Below are 20910 nucleotides of genomic sequence, written 5' to 3' on the forward strand. Positions count from 1 at the left end.
GAGACACATAAAGGAAAAACACTGAAATCCCCCAAAGACAACCAAGCATCCCACTAATGAGGCGGGGCGCTACATTGGGGGTGGTGCATTCAGGTGAGTTTGTCTCCAGGCTCTTGGGCGATAACACACAAGTACCATCGTTCCAAGAAGTACAGGATGCCGTCTGGCTGAAGTGGACTGAAGTGGACATTGATGGACAGACTTACTTGGACCTGTTAACACTCAACGAGCCAGAGACACCACAGGTAGAATCCACCCAGCTTTTACATTTGAAAGGTGTGACAATGATTGGGGTGTCTCTTCCCCTTAGTGGACATGGGCTGTCTGGGAGGGAAGACGGACGAAGAACGACTGGACGAAAAAGCCAAACGAGAAGCCAACAAGAAGATCGAGAGACAGCTGCAGAAAGAGCGACAGGCGTACAAAGCCACGCACCGACTGTTACTGCTGGGTCTGTGTCACTTCCTGTTTGTCTCTCTTGACCGTCTCACGTCCTGAGTGTCTCACTAGCGGTATTGCATACAGGAGCGGGGGAGTCAGGTAAGAGTACCATCGTCAAGCAGATGAGGATTCTTCACGTGGACGGTTTCAACGCTGAGTGAGTCACTTTTGAGGTGCCTTTATTTTGAAATGCCCACATCCTGTCAAAGAACTTCAAAAGACAAGATAAACCACTGTAGAGCTTTTCGAAGTTTCAGATGGAAGACATTTGTTTTGTCTTTCAGAGAGAAGCAGCAGAAGATTCAAGACATCAGAAAGAACGTGAAGGACGCCATTGTGGTAGGTCACGTGATGCTAGATCACATGACCAGCTGAGTGACACCTCTTTATGTCAGACCATAGTGTCCGCCATGAGTATGTTGACGCCGCCCGTTCCTCTTGGTAACCCTGGTAACCAGTTCAGAATTGACTACATCAAAGGCATCGCACCGCTATCTGACTTTGAATACACAGAGGTAACTCACACACACACTGGAGACTTCATGTTTGTTGTCACCATGTTAATGACCTGATGAAATGACACACACACACACTTTTACATTCAGGTGTGTGTGTGTCACCTGTGGCCTCATTAAGCAAACGTCTCCCCGGGACGCAAAAGAGACAAAACAACTCTTTGACTCGCTTGACTTCCTGCTGTGATCATGACACTCGTTGTGTCTCGCAGGACTTTTTTGAGCATGCTCAGAAGCTCTGGGAGGACGACGGCGTGAAGGCGTGCTACGAACGTGCCAACGAGTACCAGCTGATTGACTGTGCTCAGTAGTAAGACACACACACACACACACACACACACATAGATTTCATCATGAATCCCTGTGGACCAATCGTGTGTATCCTAGCTTCCTAGATAGGTTGGATTCAGTCCGAAGGGCAGACTACACCCCTACCGACCAGGTAACAAAATAAAACAGCCAATCAGCTTCAAGTTAAAGTCATTGTAGCTAGGCAGACTTTCAATGCGGACTTATCTTCAGGATTTGCTACGCTGCAGAGTTCTAACTTCAGGGATTTTTGAAACCCGCTTCCAAGTGGACAAAGTCAACTTTCAGTGAGTGTCTAAAACCGGGACTCTTTGCTTGTTTTTGATTGGTTGAATTCCTACAAGTGTGTGTGTGTGTGTGTGTCTATCAGTATGTTTGATGTAGGAGGACAGAGGGACGAACGCAGGAAGTGGATCCAGTGCTTCAATGGTGAGCTACCATTAATATTTTAGTTTTGAAAACAAACGCTAGTGACCACGTGTCATCGCTCAGACGTGACGGCCATCATCTTTGTGGCGGCGAGCAGCAGCTACAACATGGTGATCCGAGAGGATAACTCCACCAATCGGCTGCGGGAATCTCTGGACCTCTTTAGATCCATTTGGACCAACAGGTTCTCGTGTGCTGCTGTTGATCGGCTATTCTGAGATTGGCTAACCCCACCGTGCTGTGTTGTGATTGGCTGCAGGTTTCTGAAGACCATCTCGGTTATTTTGTTCCTCAACAAACAGGATGTGCTTGCTGATAAAATAATGGCAGGGAAATCCAAACTGGAGGATTATTTCCCAGAATACGCCAACTACACCGTTCCTCCTGATACTGTCCCGGATGCGGATGAAGACGCCAGGGTCACCAGGGCCAAATTTTTCATCAGAGACGAATTTCTGGTAAGAAAAGTTGCCGTATATCAGCATATGAGTTAATTAGTTAACTCACTAATGACGCATCTGTCTTCATCAGAGGATCAGCACAGCAAGCGGAGATGGCAAACATTACTGCTATCCTCACTTCACGTGTGCGGTCGACACAGAAAACATCCGCCGTGTCTTTAACGACTGTCGTGACATCATCCAGAGAATGCATCTGCGGCAATACGAGCTTCTTTGATTGGCTTACAATGGCCTCTCGCTTCCTGCATCAAGCCAGCTACTATATACATGTGATTAGTGATGATTGTTGTGGGTTGTAAATGCTGCCTTCCAGACTGCTGGGAGATTACAATGTCCAGATAAAAGTAAAAAAAAAAAAAAAGATGCTGCATTAAAGAAACTAGTAAGGATGTGTGACATGCTTTTCTGATAAAAATAAAAATAGTACCCATAACAATTGTTGAATAGAGCTATTGTAGGAGTTTAAGAAGTCTTAACTTCCCAGCTGTCTTGAATGCACCATGTTAGTGCAACATCAACTGTGTTTCATATCATAGCTTATAACAGGATACTGTACAAACTGTACTATTAATGGTAGAGAGCAAGGCATTTGAATAAAAAAACGTTCTTGATCAAATCTTACAGCCCTACACCGATAAAAGGCAACGTTTTAGTTAGTTTAGTTAGCAGTTAGAAGTTAGCAGTACACTAGCAAGTCCACCATCGGCGCTATTATTATAGTTAGCATGACAAGCTTACCTACGCGATATAACCCAGATAACAGCATTTAGGCATCTATATGCTAGCTATTTAGTTTATTCGTCTATCTGTCTAACTACTAAAACATTTAAATGTAAAAACAACCATGTTGTGTATGAATGTAACGGCCTGATTTATCCAGCAGAGGGAGACAATGCCAACAATTGTAATTAAGGACGCCTCGTGAACTTGACCGTTTGCTCTAATTAACAGATCTAAGATGTTTTTTGTGCTCAAGTAGCCGCTAATAAGTGATTATTGATAGTTTTTTAATTTTTATACGTACAATATGAACTATGATCTGAGATTAATTTGTGTCGCTGTAATTTGATCGTTGATATTTTGGGATGTTTTATGAAGGCGTTGGCAGGCTCGAATATGACGCAGATTGGCTGAAGTGGTTGTCAGTCAATGAGTAAGGGCGGAGCTAGGTGATGTGAGGGTTTTTTTTTTAAGTCTCGAGAAAAGGAAAAAAAGTCAGAAAACATCTGCGCGTCTCAAGTTGGTTTTATGACCCAAAGAAGAAAAAGAAAAGAAGAATCGTGGATAAAAGTCTTCGGTATTGAAGACAATCTTGATCTTTTTCCTGTCTTTTTGAGCGTTTTTATACTTTTACAAGTGGGTCAGACTTTGGGTCGGTTTGACTCACTGTGTGTGTGTGGAGGATGACAACGGGGTGTGCGGACGCCTTAAGGCGGACTCGCTGCTCGGCTGACGGCCACGCAGACCTCTGACAGTCCGCATCTGAACCAGAACCAGAACCCGCAGGACGGGGCCTGTTTGCTGGAACTGGGTCCAGGATGTCCTCCGAGCTGGTGGTGGGTCTCCTCTTTAGGGTTCTGCTGCCCCTCAGCTTGACTGCAGGTTGGTTCTTTTACTAGTATTATCAATATTAATGCAACAATTGTATACTTTCATTAGCCATTGATTGTGGATCACCTGATCACGTGGTTCCAGGAGGAAGAAATTTGCTCAATAACTTAACTAATTTAGCAATATTGATTTCATTAGCTCACATATGAACATAAGATGTTTAACTAAAATGTATTCTTCAAATATTAAGAAGTACTTGTACCCAGTACTAGTACCCAGCCAAAACAAAAATAGCAGACCACAGTGCTATTTTTGTTGTGTTTACAATGCTTCTTCATCAGCTGCTAGATTGGTCCAAAAGAGTCACATGACTTACACTTATCACTTTTTGGGGAGGAAAAAGCCCTGGAGTTAATGTTTCTTTCCAAAGTATCATCGCCCCCTACTGGCCTGGCATGTACATTACAGCATTTTTGCACATTTTTGTGAATAATATAATCTGTCTGTAACATTTAATTGTTGTGTATACTTCTATAGTAAGTTAGCCACATGATTTATACATAATACTTTCTGGTGGGAATAACACCTGAAGTTAATGTTTATTATAAAATGACATCACCCCCTACTGGTTTGGCATGCACATTACAGCGTTTTTACTCGCAAAGTTTTTTCAAAAATGCAAAGAAAGTACTTGTAAACAAACAATTGTGATTTAAGTATGTTGCTAGATTTAAATAGCTCGATGATGTCACTCTCTTTGTTAGCATTGTTAGCATCTGCCATTGAACATCACTGGCAGCGCACTAGCTAATTTTTTATATTCCAGCGCTTTCCGAGGTGGTACATTTTTTAAAGGCGCCTCACATTCCACACAGAGGGGGAGGTGTGCGTGTAAGTGTGTGAATGGTTAGCAGTGTGTCAACACACACACACACAACCAGATGTTGTTACCTGAGAAAGTGGTAGCAATGTGGGGGTGGGAAGAGGGAAAGCAGAACAAGGCGACACACTCTTCCTTGGTGTTTTCTTCTGACAGCCACTTCCTGTTTGTCATCTGGAAGACAGATACATGTGTCATGTTTGTTTGGATTGATGTCATGCTTTTCAAAGTACGGCAACACTGTGATATATGTGCAAATATTCAACATGTCTTCACAGCTGCTTTGCTGCGTTTTAATGGCTTCTCGTTGGTTTACGTCCTCCTGCTGCTTCTACTACCCCTGCTGCCGGAACCCAGCAACTCCCTGGGGGCAGGTAATCGATCGATATGGATCACCCACACAGAGAACAAATGTCAGGCTTGTCATAAACAGTCATTACAAGTATATCAAGTACTGATGTTGTAATGCAGTGGCTGTTAAAAAGTTATAAGTACCGCCTCTTGCGTACCAGTCGATGGAGCCCGTGTTGTCACGGTGGTACGGGCGCCACGGTTTGTGTAGGTTCAAACAAACTCGTACAAAGACATGTGTCATCATGTCTTATTGGACTAACAGTGATGTCATGTTACGAGAGACACGACGCAGACACACAAATAGGCACGCAGAGACACGCAAACAAAGACATGCGAGGACATCTCATTACACCCCCCCCCAAAAAAAAACAAAATAACTGAGGTCGCAAATGGGGACACCAACAATAAAACCGAACATCTGGATTTGAAAATAATCAATTGATTTTCTCATATTGTGATACTCCAAGTCACACAACACAACAAAAAGGGAAGTGTGTAGCATCACATATGGATTCAATGACATTGCATTATAAATGGACACACACATGCCGAGATATCCAAAGACACACACAAGGATTCAATTACAGACATAGAAAAAGATGATATGGTGAAACAGTGACACACAAACAGAAAAAGACACACAAACGAAGACATTTAAAGACACACAAAGACCCACACAGACATATAAAAACCCACAGACACACAAAGACAAAAGAAGACACATGTTCCGGCGTGCCTCAGGTGATTCCCTCCTGAGGAAAACAAGAGAATAGAAAGCACAAATGACTCAAGAGTGTGACATCACTTCCTGTTGTGATTGGAGGAGATGAAGTATGTGTATTGTATAATATAACAAAGCCAATCATGACATCAGCAGTGGTGGATATATATATATATATTTTTTTTGTCTCCTAGGTAACACAAGTCGCTGTGTGACAGCCGTTTGTGTGTCCAGTTTCCTCTTCCTGTTACTGCAGACGTTCTTTCAGCTGACCACGACAACACTACAACCTGAGTATAACTGTAAGTCTTACATTGCGTCCAGGTGTCTTCTTCTACTCCTCACACTGTCTCCATCTGCAGGCACGTCCTGGCAGAAAGCGCTGAGTCAGCTGGGATTAGTCAGGTGAGAGAGAAGACAACATGTAACATGCTTTCTCAAGATTTTGAGTCCGAGCTGATCATCTTAGCAAGAGTCCTTGTACAGGAAGTGCATGACAATGCTCAGTGGAGGTGCTTCCGCAGGACAAACACACTTAGGGTGGTTCTACGTGGCGTTCAGGAAACAGACTATCATCCTCCAAACCATTGTGCTGTTGTGTTACCGTTTTGTCTTCATCATCGTGTTCATAATGTTTGTGTTAACTGCCACTCAGCCTTACAGGAAGTGATGTGGCCTCCGCTGTGCGACACATCCTTCCAGATGTTGGCGTGCTGGTCATTGGCCTGGTGACATGGAGGCTCAGCTTGAGATTGACCCCTGAAACACACACGCAGGTCTCTCTCACACACACACACACACAGTCAGACACACAGGTATAATCTTGTAAGTCGTCTCTTCTCATTTCTTAATGAGGTTTCTTGTCAATTATTGTGTAACACTGTAAGCTATTTATTAAAGGTAACCTTGTTTGGTCCCTCACACACACACACACACACACACACACACACACACATACACACAGGGAATAGTGATCAGGTTTCGCTTCAATCTGTTTATCTGTCGCCCTGTTGGAGTCTCTTAACAGGAGACCAGACATCATCGCCATTATATTGACTGACCCCGTGTCAGTTCAACTGATTTCTAAATCACAATTTCCTAATGGTTGACCATTAAAGAACCCAGTTTGTTGTGTCCCCAGCAGCAGGCTCCTCAAGATGATGTGGTTTGTCATGAGGAAGAAGGAACCAAAAAGAACCGAATCCTGGCTGAACTGGAAGTATTGGTCTGCAAAACCAGGATGATGCTCGCAAACATGATGACCACTGGAGGGAAAGTTCTGCTGACAGTTTTGCTCGGACTCACAGGTAACAAGAGAAGAGACACTGACTTTGAACCAGTGGAACATTGATTTAGAACCAGTAGAACCCATGACGCGGTGACATAAAACCTGCAGAACCCATGAGAGACTGATGTATAAAACCAAAAGGACCCAGTCAGATACTCACTCAGAATCCGTGGAACCAGTGAGAATTTCAGTTACAACCAATAGAACGCACAACACCCTGACATAAAACCTGCAGAACCCAGGAGACACTGACAACGATCCGTAGAACCACTGAGACACTCAATTAGAACAAGTAGAACCCATGACACAGTGACATAAAACCTGCAGAACCCATGAGACACTGACAACAATTCGTAGAACAAGTGAGACACTCAATTAGAACCAGTAGAACCTATGACGCAGTGACATAAAACCTGCAGAACCCATGAGACACTGACAATGATCTGTAGAACCACTGAGACACACAATTAGAGCCAGTAGAACCCATGATGTGGTCACATAAAACCTGCAGAACCTATGAGACACTGACAACGATCCGTAGAACCACAGAGACACTCAATTAGAACCAGTAGAACCCATTACATGGTGACATAAAACCTGCAGAACCCATGAGACTGATGTATAAAACCAAAGGAACCAGTCAGATACTCACTTAGAATCCATGCAACCAGTAAAAAAATCAGTTAGAACTAGAAGAACCCATGACACCCTGACATAAAACCTGCAGAACCCATGAAATACTGACAACAATCCATGGAACCAGTGAGAAATTCAGTTAGAACCAGTAGAACCCATGACACCCTGACATAAAACCCATGGAACCAGTGAGAAATTCAGTTAGAACCAGTAGAACCCATGACACCCTGACATAAAACCAGTGGAACTAGTGAGATTCTCACTTAGAATCCACAGAACCAGTGAAATACTCAATTATAGCCAGTCGAACCCATGATACACTGACATAAACCCTGCAGAACCCAGGAAACTGTGACATAGAAGCGCTAGAATCGTTAGAACCAGCAATCAGACACAGAAGCAGTATAATCAGTATAAGACTGACGCCCTATCCTCCTGTCACCATTCCAGGTATCGTGCTTCCGTCCCTCTCCTCCCTTCCCTACCTGCTGTGTTTCCAGGTGATATGCACCTGGTGGGCAAGATCTGGTTGGGTCCCGCCCCTCCTCTTCAGGTGTCTGTCTGTGATGTCACTCATCTACTCCTCCTGCCACTTCCTACTCGTCTACTCCTACCAGCTGCCGTCACTGCAGGAGGCGTGGCTTCCCAACCGCACCTCTGCAAGGTAATGGCGGATGTGGAGATGACCTTCATTAACTCCAATTCAGACAATGGACTAATTGATGGATGCTATTATTGATGAATGATTGATGACTGTCCTGTAGTGTTTTTGGCATGGTGCCTCTGGTGTCGGTGGACTGCACTGCCCCCTGGAGGATGCAAGTGAACCCAGAGCTCAGTTGGTTTCATTTTGTCAGCCCTCTGATGTTGCTGCTGCTCTTCCACACAGTTGCTAGTCTGTGGAGAAACCAGGTGATGACATCATAAACGCACATTAAAGCATCATGTGGTTTGTACGTTAAATGTTCATGTCGCCGTCATTCATCAGCTTATAAATGGCGAAGGGGCACGGAGCGCAGACAAGACTGAATCGGCGGACCCCGGCAGCTGTGACATGGTCACCACCACGAGCTTTGTTAGCGATGAGGTCAGCAGTGACATCACGGCAGAGAGGCGGAGAGAGCTGTGGAGGGAAGCTCACAATGGGCGGGACAACAAAGATGTAACGTTTGGATGTTATTGGCCTATTTTAGTCTAATGTGTTCTCTGTAATGAAATGTCATGTGATCATGTCTACAGGTTCTGGATATTTCTACCAATGATAGCCTTTCTGAGTCTTTGGCCCCGCCCACACAGAGCACAGCCCTGGAGTTGGACACGCCTCACTATTCCCTCAGCCAATCAGGTGAGCGTATGTTCTACCTGCATTCATGCTGGTTCACATTAAACGCCACATCGATATCTCTTGGTCGTAGACACGTTGGAGACGTGCGTCTTTGAAGGCGACGCTGACGCATGGGAGGAGGAGCCAGAAGTACCGGGAGTGGGTGTGGCTTCCATGGCATTTGGCTTCCTTCTCAAGCAGAGTTACATCTGCGCCCTGATCGCCATGATGGCGTGGTCCATCACATACGTGTCGTGGATGACGTGTGTGTTGCTGCTCTGGTCGTGCGCGCTGTGGATGATGCGGGAGCGACGCCGTTATACGCTCATGTCGTCACCGTGGCTGGTCGCCTATGGCAACCTGCTGCTTATCCTGCAATACATCTATAGTTTCGCCGCCGTCCCGGAAGTTCCTGGACTGTTCCCGAAAAAAGATGATCCATGCAGGGAGCTCGCTTCCAAGGTAGGGAGACGAAAACGTGGACTACTTGGTACTGGTCAGATACTGACTCTGATCGGACTTTGCAGGTGGTGTGTTTACTGACCTTCTGGCTGCTTCTGCGTCAAGCGCTCACAGAGAAGAAAGACACACAGATGCAGTCACAATTGTCCGCCATCACCGTTCATATCAAAGGTAAAACCTCCTTGTCTTGGATGATGATCTGCGTCACCTCCTCACCTGTCTTCTTACGTCTTTGGCCTCCAGAGGATCAGAAGGTGGAACAAGAGAAGATACAAGAGATTTCCTATGAGAAGGTGCTTCTGTTGAGCGGAGGAGTTCAGATGGAAGCTCTGGTGGCCGTGGTGACCAGGATGTTTGTCAAATACTGGATCTACGTCTGTGGAACAATGTTCTTCTTTGTTAGTTTTGAAGGCAAAATCGTCCTCTACAAGGTCATCTACATGGTGATGTTCCTGTGCTGTGTCGCGCTTTATCAGGTACCACTTCTGATGAGTTGAGTTCTCAAACGAGGTTCTAAAAGCCTGTGTGTTCCCTTTGTCTTTGTAGCTGAATTACGAAAAATGGAGGGCTTTGTTGCGAGGCTTCTGGGTAGCCGTGGTGGTTTACTCCATGTTGGTCCTCATTCTGGTTTACACCTTCCAGTTCCCCTCGTCTCTCCACACCTGGAGCTACTACACTGGACTCAGCACTCACAGGTTTATACGAGTGGTGGACTCATCAGTCAAGAATCGGACATGTTTTAAGTTGTCTTCTCCCTTCAGGTTGGAGGATTTGGGTTTGGAGAAATTCTCTGTTCCGGTTCTCTTCACCAGGATCTTCATTCCCACAGCTTTCCTATTGGTACTCATTGACAGACAATACTGGACATGTGCATGAATGCTATAGCTAATGTTATTGTTTATCGTGAAGGTGTGCATCGTACACCTGCACTACTTCCATGAGCCCTTCCTCCAGCTGACTGATCTCAAAACAGTGGTGGACACGCACAACAGCACTATCACCAGGTAACATGCAAACATAACATCTATATCGCCTGTGTTTAACGTCTCATCTGCTGACCTTGGTTTCAGGTTGGTCCATAATGAGGGCAGCCTTGTGGATCTATCAGTTGAAGGAGCTTCTCAGCTTCCTCTGGTGGAAGACGAAGGAGGAGTCCTGGTGGACAAAGAAGAGGAGAAGATTGAGGAGAAGTGGAGATCAGAAGAAGAAGAAGAAGAAGAAGAGTACCCCTCCATGTATGAGGAGGACACCCTGTCTGACCACATTACAGGCATGTAGTCTCATTGTGGTCCAGAAAAGTACATGGACAGGAACTGCAAATTAACATGTGATCTCTACTCAGTGTTGGTGTCCTGGAGGCTGGTAGTGGATCGCCTGTCTGTGTTGTTCCTACGCCTCCTCCTGTCTCTGCAGCGTCTGCAGCGTCTCCTGTGGTGGCTCCTAGAACTTCATATCGTGAAAATTGTCTCCTCCTACATGATTTGGATCTCTGTAAAGGAGGTGCATGAATCTTCTTTCCAATGTGACATGTTCTGTCTGCGTTTCTCTGACATGTCTTTCATGCACTGCCTCCAGGTTTGCATGTTCAACCTACTGTTTGTGGTGTGTGTGGGAGTGGCCCTGCCCTGTAGGACACGGCGCCCCCTGCTGTCTGGGATGTGTACAGTGTGGACCTGTGTGGTTACGGTTTGTAAAATGTTGTACCAGCTCAACGTCGTGCAGCCCAACACCTGCAACTGCAGCATGGTAACACGTCCGTCGATGGTGCTTGGTGGGTTTCTATCACGGACTGTCGCGCTGATCTGTTTGTCTGTCTTCAGCCGAGTAACTCCTCGACCAACATGTCTCGCTCGGCATTGTACTCCGGTCCAATCGACCCTGCCCAGTGGGTTGGCCTTCGCAAATCTGAAGGAAAACTGCTCGATTATCTGAGGGTAAGAACATCACACATGCTTATGATGCTACATCAGATAGCTTACGTCATGCTAACTTTTCTTCACAGTACAACCTGACGATGCTCGCACTTTTAGCCTTTGAAGTAACGGTTTACAGACACCAGGAGCTGTACCGTCTCCGCTGCAACAAAGTACCGCCTCCAACGAGAACATTGTTCCATGACATCACCAGGCGTCACTTGGATGAAAACATGCTAAGCTGCGCCAAATATTTCCTCAATTATTTCTTTTACAAGTTTGGCCTGGAGGTGAATAAATGTTAGCATATAGCGGCAAAATCGGTGCTTCTTCAAAAATGACTGCACTTCTGTTCTTTGATTTTCAGACTTGCTTCCTGTTGGCAGTTAACGTGATTGGCCAGCGGATGGATCTGTTCGCTGTAGGCCACGCGCTCGGGCTCATTAGTGTCCTATCGAGGCGCAGCAGGAAGCGGATCAGCGCGGTTTGGCCAAAGTACTGCTACTTCCTGTCATCGCTCCTATGCTTCCAGTATCTGCTGTGCATTGGGTTCCCTCCTGCTGCCTGCAAAGGTTCGAGCGCCTCACAATGTGGCAAACCAGCAGCTTTTGCGTTGTACTTCTCATAACGCTTATATTTCAGATTATCCGTGGCGACCACCGACATCCAACATGGACTCCAACGTGGTGAAATGGCTCTTCCTCCCAGATCATCTGACTCCACCAAACCCGCTCTTCCTTCTCTGTAAAAATCACCTTCATCGATCACCGTAATGTCACATGATTGACGTATATGCGGGTGAAAAAAAACCTCATGTCTTCCAGATGACTTCCTGCTTCTACTGGGCGCTTCGCTGCAGCTTCAAGTGTTTGAGGACGAACTTGATGCCGGTGTCCAGACGTTAGCGGGGGACAACGCTGAGCTTGACGCAGAAGACGGACAGGTCTGGGATCCAGTCATGAGGCTCCGCCTCAGCACCGTACCTGACTTCATGCTGTGCAGGTGAGCACAGGACACTTTTCTGTCAGTCTTCACCTTCACGTATTTGACATCTGACTTGTCTCCACAGGTCCTACCTCGACATGATGAAGATTATTATTTTTTGCTACATGTTCTGGTTTGTCCTCACAATCATCTTCATCACTGGTACCACGAGGTAAGAAGATAAGATCAAAATGTTAAAAGTTCCTGTGTTAATTGTTTCTACTTCCTGTTCCAGGATCAGCATCTTCTGCATGGGTTACCTTGTGGCGTGTTTCTATTTTCTATTGGTGGGCGGAGACTTGCTACTGAAACCGGTCAGCTCCATACTGGTTTACTGGGACTGTCTGATCGGCTACAACATTTTTGTCATCACCATGAAGAACATCCTGTCTGTACGTGCTGGGAATTTTGTTCTGGTCTTAAGGAGATCCTTCTTAGAAACTGCTGAATCACCGTTTGTCGATGCACAGGTCTTAGCATGCGGTTTCATCAAGTCGCTGGTTGTCAACCACTGCTGGCTGGTCCAGCTCTTCAGCCTGGCGTGCACCATCCGAGGATACACCAAACGTATGTACCAGTCTCGAACACGGTTCCGGTTCTCTTCTCCTTTGGTCACTTATGTGTTCTTGACAGCGGAGCAGCAGAGCAGTAAACAATGTGACTTGCCAAGTGACGAGGCGGGGATCATCTGGGATGGCGTGTGTTTCTGCTTCCTGTTGCTGCAGCGAAGGGTCTTCAGGAGTCACTACTTCCTCTATGTGGTCTTGGACCTGCAAAACACGCAACTGCTGGCCTCCAGGTGACATATACAGTAGACTTACGTATATGCGTGTAGTAATGCACTTGACACATCTTGTGTTTTGTAGGGGGGCGGAGCTCTTTGAAGCGTCCACTGTGAAAGCGGTGAGAGCGAGACTGGAGGTGGAGAAGATGTCCATGGACCTGCTGAAGAGACAGTAAGACTTGTTTCCACGATCCAAGCAAAAAAAAAAACAACCTGACAAGTGCAGCTTGTTTTTGTCGCAGGATGGAGAGGATTAAATCTCGCCAGCAGAAGTTCCGTAGAGGAAAAGAGAAATTGCTGAGTTTGACCCAAAAGAGCATCCATGGTGACGGTGTGAAAGCCTCTTAGTTGCCAAGGTAACCATTCAATAAAGCACCGGATATAATTTTGTTGTTTTGACGTTCAGCACAGGAAAAGACAAAAGGGCGGCATCAGGGTGATTGGTGGAGACCCTGGGTGAACCACGCCTCCAGTGAGTCACATGACCATTGAATGTTGTCACTGCTTTCTCGTGGCTTTACTCAAAACCTGTGTCCTACAGTGGTGAGGAGCGGCGACTATTTCCTGTTTGAGAGCGACAGTGAGGAGGAGGAAGAGGACAAAAAGGAGCAGGTGGTGGAGGAAGAGGAGCGATCTGAGAAATCTGCTTTTCAGGTAAGTGAACGTCTTCTTAATGGCGTCTGATGAATTTCACAAAACGTCTAACTTGTGGCGGTTCAGTTTGTCTATCACGCCTGGATAACTGACTCCAGAACAGCACTGAGAGCTCGTCACAGCCAAAAGAAACTGTGGAAGAAGAACTCGTTTGAAGAACGGAAGGGAGAGAAGACAGCCGGTGAGGAGGAACTTGACGGGATCTGAATCTATTTATTTATGGAACGGTGATTTAATCGTGAAATTGTGACTTCAGCTTGTGGTTCTACTGAGGTGACGGAAGAGTCGGAGGAGGATGGAGAAGAGGACAGGGAGGATGGACCAGGTAGGTGGAGTTGCAAAGCAGCATCCTTCTGCATCTGTTGCTATGGAAAACTAACCTCGGGTCATCTTTCACTTTTGAGACACCATCCTGCATCGGGTGTCCAGCATTCTTCGTTTCTGCTGGGTTCTGTTGTCGGCTCTGCTGGACTCCTTGACCGCTTGGCTCTGTGGTTTGTGTCGAGAACACGTCGACATCTCCACCGTCCTCCGCATCGAGCGCTGCATGTTGACTCAGCAGGCCAAGCAGGTGACGCTGAAAAACTACAACAAAGATGGCAGGCCTGCTTATGTTTGGTTATTTATTGTCTCTTACTCCGGGCCTCAGGGTCATGTGCCGACTAGAGAGGCCATCCATGTCTACTACCAGGAACAAATCATGAGAAGTTCCAGAGAATCGGGATTGGACCATGTGGAAGGGCGAGGGGAGGGGCCTACAGAAGCGAAAGAAGAAGAAGAATCGACGAGTCTGGATACAGATGAAGGTGAGAATCCAGGGTCAGGTGATCAAGCTCAAGAAGAACCAACAGGGAGTGGACTAGAATTCGCCTCCAGAGATGAACAAACAGCGATATCACAAGCTCCAGCAGAAGATGATTCAACTGTGGGACTTCCAAGAGAAGATTACCCAGAGTTCCCTGTGGCTACAACCAGCCAGCGCCGGCGATCTAAGCTTACCAGGATGCAGAAGGTGTCATCATCTTCGTTTTCTTCATCCTCAGAAGAAGAGGACCACAGGTTGGTGACGTATTTTCTACACTCTCATCATGTCTTTTGCTGTAATTTGATGGTGCTTTCACGTGATCGAACAGCACCGGAGAACCAAACCAAGAAGATGCCTCCCTCCCCCACGTGTGCCCCCCTTCCTATAGCTTCGCTCTCGGCTTGGATATGCAGGACCAAGAAGAAGAACAAGACCCTCCAAAGAAAAGCCGGGGGGCAAGATTAGGATTAAAACGGAGGCGGCCGTTATTTGAGAAGGCTGACTTCCTGTCCGGTTGTACCTCCGCTTCCTGTCCGATGGCATCTCGTCCTCAGGAGCTGACAGCGAGTGAGCTGCTGAGGAACAGGTGAGGATGACTGGGATGACCTACCTGAATCTTATGACTTAATAATCTGATTCTCTCTTGTTCAGGACTTTCCACAATGACGATTTGGAGGCATCAGATGGTTTCTATAGCAACCAACCTCAGCTGCTGCAGCTATGTTATGCCGTTTATAACATTGTGGCTGCTAGGTAGCGTCCACATTTAACTCAATTCAGAACGAGATCCACTCTGCGGAATCAATAACTGATGTCCGCCCCCCTGTCCGCCAGGTCAGAGACAGTGTGCTACCTGGTCATCGTCTTGAACCACATGGTGTCTGCCAGCTGTCTCACTTTGGTTCTTCCTGTTCTGGTGTTCCTGTGGGCCACTCTGTCCGTTCCTCGACCTAGCAAGACCTTCTGGATGACGGCCATCATCTACACTGAGGTTTGGAAATGATAGTCAGCTGAAGAGGAGGTGTTTATTCTCAACACTGGTCTCCGTTCTCAGGTCACCATTGTCATCAAGTATTTCTTCCAGTTTGGCTTCTTCCCATTCAACCAGAAACTAGAGGTGGATCGCTCCAAACCCTTCCACCCACCTAACATCCTGGGGGTGGAGAAGAAGGAAGGTTATGTCCTCTATGACCTACTGCAACTGCTTGCTTTATTCTACCACCGGGCCATACTGAAGGTAAAACTCATTCTTGTATTCCTGTTTGGTTTAAAAATATTTAAAATATTTACTTTTTTGTAGTGCCATGGACTCTGGGACCAGACTGCTGCTACTGATGCTCAACATCATGATGACAACCAGTCAGAATTAAGTCCAGGTTCCACCCCAACAGACACAATGCAGTGGCATGGCGGGAGGCACACCCGTTCCAGTTCCACCCAGCTGCGCTCTCCTGCAGGTCAAATTAAACTCACCTTAATAAAAACAGAAGTAGACACTCGACAGAAGTTTTGTTGACTGCCTCTTGTGGTTTTTTGTCATCTTCAGGCAGTCTGAGTTCCATTCAGAAACTCAGCAGGTTTGACCTTCTGCTGGAGAAGCTTACAGAACTTTCAATCAGAGCAAAGCAGTATTGTGTTAGCAGGTATTCTAAAGCTAAAGTATGCTAAAGCTTATTCATAGTAGACTGACACTTACTCCATTCTCTATCAGATGTAAGTCTCTCTATGGTCCAGTGCGTCAGTTCTTCCAAGCTCTCGTCCAACCAGAGTACAGCGCTGTCACAGACGTTTATGTCCTGATGTTCCTGGCGGACACCATAGACTTCATTATCATCGTTTTCGGCTTCTGGGCCTTTGGGGTAGGATTATGAGCTTTTTCCTGCCACCAGAAGTTAATTCCCTGTCAAGTATTTGCTCATAAATATGTCAAGATGTATTACGTCAGATTACAAATTTATATAAATCGAACAGTCTCATCATCATCCGCACCAACACAGATTACGACAGACTACCATTCTACCTTCTGGTGAAGCTATATATTGAAGCTAATATTTATACGCCATTGTAAGAATGTACATACATGCATCAATAAAGCCTACTCCTCGATGTTTCTTATTACTTAACTTACTTATTACTAAAAAATTATGTTTTTACTACGCCAAAGAATACTAGTAGGTCTACTGGGGAATTGTTTTCTGGTGGCAACGAATCGTTTTGACACACAAACAACCATATATATATATATATATATATATATATATATATATATATATATACACACCTTTGGGATAGAGTCATGTCTCAAGTCCAAACATTTTTTTTTCTTGAATTCACCTTTTTTGTTTGTTTTTTTCTTACTTTTTAGAAACACTCCGCAGCCGCCGACATCACTTCCTCCTTGTCAGAGGACCAAGTTCCTGAAGCATTCTTGGTGATGGTTCTTATCCAGTTTGGTATGTCTGAATTACAGGGAGAAATGAATAAACATAAGGGAGTGATTTTCACAAATTGACAAGTGATATTTTTATAAAGAAATATATGCTATGAGTTGCTTAAGCAGACGTTTACACAGCAACAAGAAGGGCCTAGCTAACGATTAGCTTGCTAGCTAGCGATTTAGCATATTAGCATTTATAGTCACAACAAATGTAGTCACACATTTATCATGTTCTACACATTAATAAACTAATAAAACATTACAATTATTACAAAATATTCACTACTCACCTGTAATGGAGGGAAATTAACACAAGTGTTCCTTTGCCAACCTCAGTAAGAAAAGTAGCTATTGGCCGTGGAGAAGTCGCCCAATGACGTCATTTGTTAATTTGCATATTATTAGCATATGATGCTTTCACAGATACTCGTAAGACATAAGCAGAACCTTGTAGGAGAGATAAAAAGGTGATTTAAAAGGACCTTAATTAGGTTTAGAACTACAAATAAATATGATGATGTCATAAAAATAAAATACTTTTTAACCCTTTAAGTGAAATTTTGATTGTAACTGTGTTTTGTTGTCTACAGGTACTATGGTGATAGACCGAGCTCTCTATTTAAGGAAGACCGTTTTGGGGAAGTTGGTCTTCCAGGTGATTTTGGTCTTAGGGATTCATTTCTGGATGTTCTTCATCTTGCCGACCGTGACTGAGAGGTGAGGGACAATCAAATCAAATCAGTCATAAACATTGTTAAAATAGAATCTGTGTGTGTTTGTGTGTGCAGGCGCTTTAATCAGAACTTGGTGGCTCAGCTGTGGTATTTCGTCAAATGTATTTACTTCGGCTTGTCAGCCTATCAGATTCGCTCAGGTTATCCGACGCGTGTTTTGGGAAACTTCCTGACCAAGAGTTACAACTACCTCAACCTGTTCCTGTTCCAGGGGTGAGTTAACGCTGTCCATTTTGTTGCGTAATGATTCCCTGACGTTTGTTTTCATCTACTCACCTGTAGCTTCCGTTTGGTTCCCTTCCTGACTGAACTTCGAGCCGTGATGGATTGGGTGTGGACGGACACTACTTTGTCCTTGTCTTCCTGGATCTGCGTGGAGGACGTCTATGCCCACTGTTTTGTCTTAAAGTGTTGGAGGGAGTCTGAAAAGGTACAGATTCAGTTCAACATACACTCCCTAGGAGGCGCCAAAGAACTTAAAGAACTTTTTTTGTCATGTGGTCTTCAGCGATACCCTCAGCCTCGCGGTCAGAAGAAGAAGCGAGTGGTGAAGTACGGAATGGGAGGTCTGATTGTTTTGCTGCTCATCTGCATCGTATGGTTTCCTCTGCTCTTCATGTCGCTCATTAAGTCTGTCGCCGGAGTCATTAACCGACCCTTGGACGTCTCGCTCACCGTCACCCTTGGAGGCTTCCAGGTAAGAACCGAACAAAACGTGGCTGAAGATGGAGCTTTTTTATAACAGACGACGTTCATTCTTGTTGTTAGCCTATCTTTACGATGAGCGCTCAGCAGAATCAGCTGAAAGACCTCACAGAGGACGACTTCAGAGCCTTCATCGGTTCCTACAGTTACACACCTGTAAATCCTCCTCATGAGTTTTAACCGCAACGCATCGCTTGGGGCCGTCGTAACACCGCTGTTTGATTCCGTCCCAGAGTGCTTTGCAGTTCCTGGAAGCGTACAGTCATGAGGATGTGACGGTGGCGGAACTGCAAGGTAGCAGTAACTCCTTGTGGACCATCAGTCCTCCTAGCAGGCGCTACCTGAGCCAGGTTCTCAACCTGGACCACTTCCCTCTTACCTTATCCTGGACTGTGCAGAGGTTAGATTCACTCTTTATATAAGTAGACATTGATATAAGAAACAAAATAACACTTTTTTATCTCAGGAACTTAAGTCTCGGGGCGAAGGCGGAGCTTGCCTCGGGTAAACATGTGACATACCTGGATGATCAGACTCGTTTGGAGCTGATCCAGCTGCTGAATGGTACCAGAACATTTCCTGTGTAAGTATTTTCTTAGTATAAATTATTGAGTTAGGCGGCACGGCGGTCTAGTGGTTAGCGCGCAGACCTTACAGCTAGTAGTTCAATTCCACCCTCGGCCATCTCTGTGTGGAGTTTGCATGTTCTCCCCGTGCATGCGTGGGTTTTCTCCGGGTACTCCGGTTTCCTCCCACATTCCAAAAACATGCTAGGTTAATTGGCAACTCCAAATTGTCCATAGGTATGAATGTGAGTGTGAATGGTTGCTTGTCTATATGTGCCCTGTGATTGGCTGGCGACCAGTCCAGGGTGTACCCCGCCTCTCGCCCGAAGACAGCTGGGATAGGCTCCAGCACCCCCCGCAACCCTCATGAGGAAAAAGCGGTAGAAAATGAATGAATTAATGAATTATTGAGTTAGCTTTTTTTGCTAGCATGATGTCCAATGTTTGTTTCAGTGTGATTCACGGCGTGCTGCCATCTTTCCTACGAGCTCCCAGCGACTCCAACGCCAAACCCATTGAACAGCTCTACGCAGGTTTACGTCCTTTCACTTGTCTGTTCTTAGCACAAAATTATTAAGTTGATTTTTTTTTTTAAAGAGTTTGTCCCGTTTTTCCCAAAATCAAGATGGCCTCTATAAGGACATTTTGTTGTCCCTGGAGCGAACAGACAACGACAGTCAGGAGATACAAGAATGGTGGATAGTTGACCAACCGGCTTCCAGTCTGGTGCCTTTGGGAGGCGGGGCTTTGACAGAAAACAACAGAAGAGAGGCGGGGCTCCAGTTATTTGTGTTCAGCGATAAAGTCAGCCCACCTAGTTTGGGATTCCTCGCAGGATACGGGTACAGCAGGTTATTTCATTAGTAGCAAAAGCTGGGATTCTTACTTCCTGTTTGTGTCCTGCAGCATTATGGGACTGTACGCGTCAGTAGTGTTGGTCATCGGGAAGTTTGTACGAGAATTCTTCAGCGGGATCAGTCACTCCATCATGTTTGAGGAGCTGCCCTGCGTTGACCGCATACTCAAACTCTGCACAGACATCTTCTTGGTAAGCATCAGTCCACCATGTTCATGTTGACGTGTTTCAAAAATCTGATCGTATCGCACTCACCCTTCAGGTGCGGGAGACAGGTGAGCTGGAACTGGAGGAGGAGCTTTACGCCAAATTGATCTTCTTGTATCGATCGCCGGAGACTTTGATCAAGTGGACCAGACGCTGATCTCAACTGACCTGCTGTGATGTCATCCACTGTGAACATAATCTATTTAACTGGACAAAGGGGGGTGGGGGGGTATTTCTGGAGATGTCCTGGAATGGAGACTTTACTGGAATGTTTTCTCCCACCTGCTGGTTGACCACTTAGCAGGTAAGATTAGGATTAAAAGGGCTGATAGTGTTTTATCAATAAATATAAAAAGGGACACATCCTGGAATAACTGGAATTTTGCATTCTGATGAAGTGACAGGAAGTGAAGGATGAACATGCACCAATTTAAAAAAAAGAGGGGCAGAGCTACTGTTGCCCCTAAATTCTAATAGTATTGTGAATAAATTAACATTTCTCCAAATGTCTTCAACATTACCTGTTTTTTTTCAATATTATAGCATTAGTTAGCATTAATTAGTGCAACAGTACTCACCCATACATTGCTAGCAGCTAGCTTAGCATGAGGTTGGCAACAGCAACTCTCAGCTCCAAAGCTTTATTTAAAGACTGTCAGGTGTAACAAATATGAATATAAATATTATATGAAGGTGTCTGTAACCATAGCAACCCGAGGAACGTGTTCGAGTCCCAATGCTAACGCTACAATACCACCCCCTCGTGCGACATTAAGGCCCCGCCCCCGGTAGTTTGACCGACGTGAGACTCGCAAGGGGGCGGAGTCTGAGCGACAAACCCGGAAATCCAAATGTAAATGTATCTGGGTGGAAAATTAGCATGAGCAACAGCAG

At 45.5% G+C, this 20910-nt stretch overlaps 1 protein-coding gene, 2 long non-coding RNA genes and 1 pseudogene across 5 annotated transcripts; 2 read left to right on the forward strand and 2 right to left on the reverse strand.

Moving 5' to 3' along the window:
* Positions 1-109: 109 nt before the first annotated feature.
* LOC131108599 (guanine nucleotide-binding protein G(olf) subunit alpha-like) lies at positions 110-2705 on the forward strand. Its single transcript, XM_058059715.2, has 12 exons — positions 110-245; positions 311-451; positions 526-598; positions 726-780; positions 837-956; positions 1169-1266; positions 1344-1398; positions 1479-1552; positions 1636-1694; positions 1758-1878; positions 1954-2152; positions 2226-2705. Exons 2-12 carry the CDS (start codon positions 316-318, stop codon positions 2370-2372), a joined length of 1137 nt encoding a protein of 378 aa, XP_057915698.1. The 5' UTR covers positions 110-245; positions 311-315; the 3' UTR covers positions 2373-2705.
* Positions 1910-7242, reverse strand: LOC144899562 (uncharacterized). The gene is made up of 4 exons (XR_013627788.1): positions 6323-7242; positions 5975-6052; positions 4658-4760; positions 1910-2149 (listed from the first exon to the last, which is right to left on the reverse strand). It is a non-coding gene; the product is annotated as an uncharacterized LOC144899562 (long non-coding RNA).
* On the forward strand, positions 3341-20522 carry LOC131108574 (piezo-type mechanosensitive ion channel component 2-like; annotated as a pseudogene). The gene is made up of 53 exons (XR_013627785.1): positions 3341-3757; positions 4865-4960; positions 5856-5963; positions 6024-6066; positions 6317-6437; positions 6803-6968; positions 8036-8249; positions 8350-8497; positions 8574-8747; positions 8825-8930; positions 9001-9371; positions 9437-9542; positions 9615-9847; positions 9918-10066; positions 10133-10211; positions 10281-10375; positions 10442-10641; positions 10714-10871; positions 10947-11117; positions 11192-11305; positions 11374-11574; positions 11652-11856; positions 11927-12028; positions 12109-12286; positions 12354-12440; positions 12504-12660; positions 12739-12835; positions 12902-13067; positions 13135-13224; positions 13295-13524; positions 13594-13706; positions 13773-14031; positions 14111-14277; positions 14356-14765; positions 14840-15097; positions 15163-15264; positions 15346-15502; positions 15566-15748; positions 15812-15968; positions 16058-16154; positions 16223-16370; positions 16877-16964; positions 17539-17665; positions 17737-17895; positions 17965-18112; positions 18191-18379; positions 18451-18543; positions 18621-18787; positions 18854-18970; positions 19407-19486; positions 19579-19795; positions 19860-20001; positions 20072-20522. The product of XR_013627785.1 is annotated as a piezo-type mechanosensitive ion channel component 2-like (transcript).
* LOC144899561 (uncharacterized) lies at positions 13109-20736 on the reverse strand. Of its 2 annotated transcripts, XR_013627786.1 has the most exons (8): positions 20065-20736; positions 19840-19982; positions 17959-18104; positions 16870-16970; positions 16208-16316; positions 15571-15962; positions 15365-15497; positions 13109-13213 (listed from the first exon to the last, which is right to left on the reverse strand). It is a non-coding gene; the product is annotated as an uncharacterized LOC144899561 (long non-coding RNA). The 2 variants fall into 2 exon arrangements; XR_013627787.1 differs by lacking the exons at positions 13109-13213; positions 15365-15497; positions 15571-15962 and adding an exon at positions 15992-16119.
* Positions 20737-20910: the final 174 nt, after the last annotated feature.

The sequence above is a fragment of the Doryrhamphus excisus genome, linkage group LG7 (assembly GCF_037039965.1).
Source record: "Doryrhamphus excisus strain RoL-2023G ecotype Guam linkage group LG7, RoL_Dexc_Guam_v1.1, whole genome shotgun sequence".
Lineage (NCBI taxonomy): Eukaryota > Metazoa > Chordata > Actinopteri > Syngnathiformes > Syngnathidae > Doryrhamphus > Doryrhamphus excisus.